Source organism: Varanus komodoensis, unplaced genomic scaffold (genome assembly GCF_004798865.1).
Source record: "Varanus komodoensis strain SLA01 unplaced genomic scaffold, ASM479886v1 scaffold32, whole genome shotgun sequence".
Classification (NCBI taxonomy): domain Eukaryota; kingdom Metazoa; phylum Chordata; class Lepidosauria; order Squamata; family Varanidae; genus Varanus; species Varanus komodoensis.
Genome location: NW_025335798.1, coordinates 53787 through 62718, shown reverse-complemented (window position 1 = coordinate 62718; position 8932 = coordinate 53787). Strand labels below are relative to the sequence as shown.

The window sequence follows — 8932 nt, the reverse complement described above, 5'->3', positions numbered from 1 at the left end:
TTGGCTTCCGTTTTTACTACACTAAGTAAAACCAATAAGAAGAATCCCTTCTGGTTGGAAGAAAGGAGTGGTTGCAACCTTAATGATCCAAGACACTACAGACCTATCTACCCATTATGAATGATAGGGAAGTTATATGACAGGTTCCTACACCAGAGATGGATTGTTCTTTTGGAGTCAGAGAACACGTCTACCAATTCTTAAGTTAGCAGTTAGGGGGAACTGCTTAACCGTTGAGCACTACCTGGCGCAGTCACACCTTGCTGAAAAACATACCAGACCCCTGCAAGGGAAATTGTTTACTCTCCTTGTAGATTTAAAAGCTGCCATTGGTTCTATTCCCAGAAGTAAGTTAAGGCAGAAATAGCTTTTTACAAATGTGATGTGACAATCTGGGACAGCTTAATGAAAGCTCTTTCTGCGACTAGGAGAGGTAGGCAAGGACATACGCTTGCCCCTACTTGGTTCAATTTGTTTCTAAATGATCTTGAAAATGAGCACCTAGCAAGATGAAGAAAAAGGAAAATTCGAGTCTTACTTTTTACTTTGTATTCAGACTTGGGCTAAAATGTTCTGTGCCTAAGAGAATATTCCAATCTGCTCCCTGCCCTGATCCACATGAGCCTCGAGAGTTGTTGGCTCACCTGCCTCTAACACATGAAGAGAGCTGTGGCAGTGGCAATCCCCACAACTCCCATGCCATGTTGGGCTTTGTAGATGAAGACCTGGGGAGGGACTGGTGGAAGGGGAGGTCACAGGGTCTCAGTGCTTGGTTGCCAAGTCATCCGGTCACCCCCAGCCGATGATGTCAGGTTGCCATAGGGTTGCACTCCGCATTTCTAATCTGTTGATAATATATTCATGGTAATATATGGGAACTTATGGCAAAAGAAACATTTCAATTTTTGAAAATTTTAATTTTAACAAGCATTGATATTTTGTAGTTGATTAAATTTTGAATCCATATGTACATGGATATATAGTCTCCCTGCATTGAGGTGCATGTCAGTTGAGAGATGAAAATCTCAATCTCTCTTTTTCTCTCTCTCCATGTATGTGTGTGTGTCTCCTTTTTCTTTTTCTTCTTTTTGATGATGTTTTTGGTTGCATATTTTACTAGCATCACACAGTAAAATCAGAAGCAGCAGCATGCAAGAGATGTCCATTTAATGTAGATAATTACGTATTTTAAAATCATTCAGTATTTAATGAAAAATAAAATGGTAAGATGATGCTTTTCCACATTCCATACAACAGAGGTCACGTTTTCAGGTTTATAAAAATGCTTCATGTACGAAATTTATTTTACAGTATCATCTGAGAAAGTTCATGTCTTTTGGCAAGCTTTCCATGTGCCCTTGCCTGTTGCAAAGTTTTTCTGCACACAGATCAGGACATGTGTTTGTAACAGAGCAGTTGCAGCAGCTGCTGTGCTCTAAAGCAGCTCATCTGGTATTCTGTGTACAGGGAGGGAAAGTCTCTCAGGAACTTGTACTTTGCATGGCAATTGTAATGAATAAATGGCACAATAACTTTTCTTCAGAGTTTCTGAGCACAAAATGAATTTCTGAGCATTTTCTTAACAGCTATTTTCACTTCCTTGTTTCTTAAGGTATAGATCAATGGGTTTAGTAGAGGGGTTAAAAAGACATAAACCAAAGATATCTATATGTCTGGATCTACTGAGGAGACAGATTTAGGTCTCAAATACACGAAAGAAGCACAGCCAAAATGTGTTATCACCACATTGAGGTGGGAGGCGCAGGTTGAGAAGGCTTTTTGTCTTCCCGAGTGGGAGTGGATCCTTAAGATAGCAAAGAGGATGTAAATGTATGAGACACAGATCAGCATGACCGTGCCCAGCAAAATAATGGCACACAAAGTGACGATCCCAATGTTAGTCAGGTGAGTGTCAACGCAAGCCAGTCCCAGCACAGGTGAGAGATCACAGAAGAAATGCCTGATTTCTTTAAGCCCACAGAAGGGTAGCCTGAAAATAAGGATGTCAATACTCAGTGAAATGAGATATCCCACTACCAGCCTGGTACAAAACCTTTTGTCCATCAGACCTGGTACTGAAGAGGATGGCAGATTGCTACATACCAATCATAAGCCTTAGCAACTAGTGGGAAACAGTTGTTTGTTCCTAAGCCAAAGAAGCAAAATATCTGGACAGCACATCCAGTGAAGGAAATCGATGGATCACCTGTCAACAGTGTCACCAGCAGCTCAGGAATGGTGACAAACATGGTGCAGGTTTCTGAAACAGAGAATGCCAGGAGTAGAGAGTACATCGGGTTGTGCAGAGTCCTGTCAAGCAGTATGACCGCCATGATGATGCAGTTGAAGGCCAGGATGGTGCTATACACAAGGGAAAAGACCAGGAAAAGTAAAATGGGTTTACTTCCAAGAATGGAAAACCCCAGCAAGAGAAATTCCATCACTGAGCTGTCATTGCCTTTATTCATGTTGAAGCAGCAAAGCTGCCTGACCTGAAAGGAAACAAGGTGAAGGCTTGTAAGTTACAGAATGATTCCTAAGTGATCCAAAATGTCAGCAGATGCTTATTTTAAGGGATTTATAAGAAAAGGCAAATGTGTGTGGAATAGGTAAAACTCCCTATGTTAGTATGGAGGTTGAGTGGAATCATTCACCTTGCATGATAAATAATATAACATTCCAATAAAACTCTGCTAGATAAAGATGAGGTGCTGCCCTTTGCAAATTCTGAAATGACTTCTATACTTGCAATTCATGGAGCTCCAAGACCTGTATAATGTCCCCTTCTGCTGGTGCACTGGGACGAGGACTGGCAAATGCCACCCCTATAGCATGTTTTCTAAGGCCTAACTGAACATCAGAAGCAAGTGGTGAACCTGAGCCTGACCAACACTGGTCTTCCTTGCCTCAGGGTCTGTTGAGGAACACTGTTGTGGGAAAACAGCTTTAGATGCTATAGATGGACTCAAGATTCTTCCACACGAGAACAATCTAGCAATCACTCCTCCATTAAGCCACCCATTCTTTACTTATTTGCAATTTCATATGTTTCTTTTCAACAAAATGTTCTCAAAGCATTTTTAAGAAGGAACAGTGGCTCACAATCTACATCTGATGGGGGGGGGGGCTTTCATGTGTAGATCTTCCACCACCAAGGAATAGACCCCATCACCTTCACCTGATTGCCTACTTGGGCCCTGGCTGTCTGGGAAGCACCACTTCTCTCACTCAAAAAAAGATCTGGAAGGGATCAGATACAACTGCTGCTATTTCCCAGTTCATCTCTCAGACAGCTCATCCCGTCAGTTTCTGCAGCTGTATAATATCTATGTGGAAGTTTAAACTAAGGGTGAAATAACTAGCCATAGTCACATCTGGATATAGTCAGGAGCGGTATTCCCCAGCTAATGGGACTTGGAAAAGGGACTGCATGATTAGGAAAGGAGATCAAAGTAAGAGTGGGATATCTGGAACTTAGCAAGGCAGCATCAATGCCACTATGGAAATTATTACAGCCTAAGGTGGGAACAGCAGTTTTATGGAACAGAAGTTTAAGGGGCTCATGTAAGTGCAAATGTTTCCTCTTTGTAATTCAGAAGCCAGTTCCCACATATCTTCTGTTTCCTTAGCAGGCTTTAATAGCAAATCCACCCACATTTGTCAATAATATTTTGAAATGAGTATTAAGACAGAGAGGGAAGATGCAGCACAGTTGCATGGAAAGAACCACAAGGAATCTTACCTCCAACTAGGTGGAAGCAGCTCTACTTATGATGGACTTCTGTTCGATTTTACTACTCTTATTATACTAAGACAAGTATACAGAGTTCCAAGTGTGCTATTGTCTTTTTAATTATACAGGGACTGGTTTACCATTTGGGGATATGTTCCCCTGATAATGCATGCAGTTCAAAATATTGGTTTCTAGACAAAATAATTCATCATTGGCACCTGAAAGTAGAGGTGGAGATTCTGGCTGATGAAGCTGAAATATATATGTGTGTGTGTGTGTGTGTGTGTGTGTGTGTGTGACCTTATATGCAAATTTATATGCATTTATAAGCAAACTGATTGCTTTCTAACATGTATTTCTTATTCCCATACTGCTCAGTAGCCAATGCTTTCTGGGAAGTTCACACAAATTAAAACCCTAAAATACAAAATACAAAGTAAAATGAATGTTTAAACAAACTAATAACAACAACCTGCAGGGGAAGGCAACAGAGTATTAAGATTAAAAATAAAACTAAAAGACTAAAAAAATAGGAAAAATAAACAGGCTTTACCTGGTGCCCACCTGTCCCCAGCCACAACACAGGTGAACCTCTCTGGAAAGTGCATTCCGCAGCCAGGTGCCACTGCCAGCAGAAGTCTTGCTTAGAAACCACATGCCTTCTTTCTTTCTTTCTTTCTTTCTTTCTTTCTTTCTTTCTTTCTTTCTTTCTATCTATCTATCTATCTATCTATCTATCTATCTATCTATCTGTGGGTGGGTCCCAGAGAAGGACTGTAATAAGTGGTCTTGGAGTCTGGAAGGGTATATATACAAAAAGGTAACCTGGCCTCAAACTATTAAGGGCTCTGGGAACTTTGGTTCAAAGTGATACTAACACTTTGAACTGCACTGGAAGCCAGTGCACTGATGTAACATGGTCCTATCAGCCAGTCTTCTCTTTTGGACCAGCTGAATTTTTGGGACAGCTTTCAGAGATACTGCCATCCCAAATGCCAAGAGCATCCCAAATTGTGAACCGAACCCTTTAGGAGGGGTGCAACCCCCTCCAAAGCAGCTTGACCATCACTTTGCTGTGAAGATGAATCATCTCCTAAAGCCACCTACTTCATCTCATGCATATAGTAGGCATGTCTTGAGCAGAGCTGGGGGTCATACTAGATGGGAGACCCCTTCTGACTTACTCTGTTTCTATGTTTCTTTCTCCTCTGGACTGAGTATCAGTTTACTGGCTCTGTCTCTGTTGCTGCACTCAAGAATGGATTCACACCAGCCATTTCCTCACCTGAACTGGATGCAAAAGGAAAAGATGCATATTGGGAACAGCTCAGACCGCATCTTCAGATTACCCTCCCATTGCTTTAATCTAGATCAGGGGTCGGCAACCTTTAACACTCAAAGAGCCATTTGGACCAGTTTCCCACAGAAAAGAAAACACCAGGAGCTGCAAAACCCCTTTGACATCTAAAATGAAGATAGCACTGCATTTATCGTTTTTTACCTTTATGCTATGTATAAAAAAACTATAGTGTGTTGCATTTATGAAATCAATGAACTGCTATAGAGAAAACAAATTTTTATTTCTGCATGCAACAAAAACATTTTGAACTCTGAAAAAAAAGACGCTGGGTTGAGGGTTACTTTCAAATAAAATAGTCAATGTCTATTTGAGTCCTCCTTATATTTATGAAATAAAAAGCAGAACTTAAATTATCCACCTGCAGCAAACCAAAAATGCTGTCTACTTCTGTGTGCCTTCATCCTTTTATCATGTGTACTGGAGGGTGCAGTCAGCTGTCAACCTGAATAAAAAAGGGACTAATTGATGCTTTCATACAGTAAGTAGAGTTTCTGCAATACAACAAATGTAAATAATAGTCTGGTGAAATATTGAACAAACATCCCTCTCCCAATGTAATAATGTTGCTGGAATTTTTTATAAGAATCTTCTTAAAACAAGGAAGTAGAACTATATTTTCATTATGATTTAGCTGCAGCTCTTGTTCAGTCACTAAAAACTGTTATTTTAAATCTTACATTATAAACTAGTAGGATTCCTGTCACAAATTTTGAATAGGAGAACAGCTTCCTGCAAAGTCAGGGCTAAAGGGCTGTATGCATTAAACAGCAAACCCCATAAGTTCGTCAGCAGTAAAAGCAAATGAATCTACCCACGTACCATTAAACCTTCGGTTTTCTTCAGAAACTTCTTTTCTTCGATTTATCCATGGTTGGCCTACCAGGGAAAAAGCTCAGTAAATCGGCGCGGATCACAGATTGCCGGCTGCCTGCGCAGGGTTGCAGATATAGGTGTGTTTAGTGACTGATTAGCAGATAAACAGTCAAGTGCTGTGAATTGTGACAGGTCCCAAGAACAGCTTTTAACATTCAGATGAAGGAGATTACATTTGGACAAAGAGAATCTTTTCAGCTGGGTTTGAGTAACATGAGAGCCTGCGGGAAGCTTGTTCCACTCTCTCCCTGCACAATAGCAGAGGAATGTAGCGATTTACTTAACCAGCTAGTGGGGCCTTCCTGAGTGGATGCCTCATCATCACCTATTGGAATTTTATAACTTGGAGCCTCGGTTGCAGATCGGCGGCTGTGCCAGTGCGTGTTTTGAGCAATGGAGCCGCAGCAGAGCGATTCAAAAGCCATGTGCGACTCCGGAGCCGCGGGTTGCCGACCCCTGATCTAGATGAAAGTGAGCACTATAGACGCACATAGCATTACTGTCAGGACACAGAGCAGTAATAATTGCACATTACTGCCTTCTGGAATTGGCCAGCAAAGTAAGAGCTGATTCTACTGCCGCTTGGTATCTCCAACTAAGACAGCCTCCCCAGGTGAACGGCATGGTAGATGGTATCCAAAGCTGCAGAGGGCCAAGGGAATAATTGGAGCTGCACTCCCTCTTTTTCTTTCTTGGCAAAAGCCATCTCTCCCGGTGACTAAGTAGTTTGATTCCAAAGCCAGCCTGATTGACATGGATACAGTCCATTTAATTCTAGAGTGCCCAGGAAGGTGATTGTAGCGACCCGCCTATAGCTTTTACCACATTCCAGGTGCAGGTTAGGCTTCTTCAGGAGGGGTCTAACTATTTCTTCCTTTAAAGAGGCCAATGACTTTGAGAAGAAATGAGCATGCCAATCATTTCTTTTCTTCCCTAACTCAATGGGTTCATTGTCAGTATTTATCTCTTCCAAATGGCACCACCCATACATGAGAGGAAGATCTCAGCAGGCTTGGCAGAACCAAGAGTTCTCAGAAGAACACCTTTTAAACCCTAAGGGGAAGCTCCCAACAGTGCATGTGGTGAGATAATGGGAAGTGGAGGCAGAACTAGCAGTGACTGAGTCCAAGCACAACCATCTTCTGGGACTGGGAGCTTTAAAGATGTGGGTCAAGATGGCTGACTGCCAATGTGAACCATTTTTTCAGGGGCTTCCTCCATCCTTTCTGTAATGGAAGCTGCCCAATGCTGGACAAGCTCCCACCTGGGAAGGGGAACTCTGAAGGTGTGAATTGAGCTGGTTAACAGTAAGGGGAGCCCTCTTGGGACCTTTTTGGGCAAAGGGAACTGGTGCTGGAGGAAAAAAAAACCAGTCTTGCTACTGTTGCACCCTGGGAAGTTATCCATCGATTAAATTAAATTTGGAGAGAACAGGGTTGAGGAAGGCAAGTGTGCCTTGATGTTTCAGGAAGAGGCTCTCTTTTCCTGGATCCCTGGGGTTTTCCCTCTGGGCCTTCACAGCCTCAAGGCTGGAAAATGGAGATTTGCAAACTTAGCCTGGCTCTAAATTATTGCAAGAATAAAAATTGATGCTTGCCACACAGACAGGACAATAAAGGCACAGGAGCAGGGCCACAATGGTTGCTATTTGTGAGAGACAACTTGACTCTGGAGGAGCCTTTTGAAAGCATCTTGGACCTCTTTGTTTCTTAGGCTGTAGATGAGTGGATTCAACATCGGGACAGCAAGTGTGTGAAAGACAGAGATGATTTTGTCCTGCTGCATGGAATATTTAGAACTGGGCCGTAAATACATGAAAATGGCTGTCCCATAGAATATGGTGACAGCTGTCAGGTGGGAGGCACAGGTGGAGAAGGCTTTGTGCCTGCTCTCAGCTGAGCTGATCTTCAGGATGGCTCCCAGAATGTACACGTAGGAGCCAAGAATGGTCAGGATCGTTGTGGATACAATTACCGTTGAGAAGGTGAAATGAGTTACATCCGTGGTTCTTGTGTCTGAGCAGGAGAGCTTCAGGATAGGAGGCACATCACAGAAGAAATGGTTAATAACGTTGGATCTACAAAAGGAAAGGTTAAATATGAAAGAGGTCTGAACAGCTGCATTCACACAACCTGTGAGATATGAGGCAGCCACAAGGAGATTGCAGCGTTTGCTGGACATGACCGCAGTATACAAGAGCGGACTGCAGATAGCCATGAAGCGGTCGTATGCCATCACGCCTAGCAGGCAGCATTCACAGGAGACAGAAATGCAGAAGAAAAACTGCAAGGCACATTCAGTGAATGAGATTGTTTTGCTTTCTGCTGTGAAGGTCATGAGCGTTCTGGGAACAATGACACTGGAGTAGCCAATGTCTAAGATTGACAGATTGCTTAAGAAGAAGTACATTGGTGTGTGAAGCTGGGAGTCCATCCTGATTAATGCGACCATGCCAGTGTTCCCACCAGGATCAGCAAGTAAATCGATAAGAATACTGCAAAGAGAATGGCTTGTAGCTTCTGATTCTCTGTGAATCCCAGCAAAATGAATTCAGTGATCATTGTGAAATTTCTTCCTGCCATTTATGTAATGTATACGTGCATCTGCAAACAAGACTATGAGGCATATTGTGACATACAGGCATATGGATCGGATACTTAACTTTTCCCCTTAGTCCCACCTATGTTTCCGTGCTCTAAAAAACCCTAGGTTTTTCCTTCAGTATTGAGGTAACCTAAAGAGGTATTTGTAGGAGGGACAAACTTGGATGGTACCAAAGTTCAAAGGCATACAAGATCAATAGTGTACAAGATCAATACCTTTCACAACAGTAATGACTGGCGAGCACAGGCATCCTCCTAATTTTGCAATGTGCTTTTAACAGCAGGTGCTAACTTTCACAGCTGATATTGCTAAGTCCTGTAAAAATGTTGCCCTGGTGGATATAGGTTGGAAAATGGATTTGT

At 42.3% G+C, this 8932-nt stretch overlaps 1 protein-coding gene and 1 pseudogene across 1 annotated transcript; both read right to left on the bottom strand.

Annotated features, from left to right (window-relative positions):
• Positions 1-1539: 1539 nt before the first annotated feature.
• LOC123027518 (olfactory receptor 10T2-like) lies at positions 1540-2468 on the bottom strand. Its single transcript, XM_044438453.1, is given in 2 exon segments — positions 1540-2066; positions 2069-2468. Coding segments are annotated over 2 exon segments (927 nt in total).
• A 5142-nt stretch (positions 2469-7610) lies between these two features.
• Positions 7611-8536, bottom strand: LOC123027517 (annotated as a pseudogene).
• Positions 8537-8932: the final 396 nt, after the last annotated feature.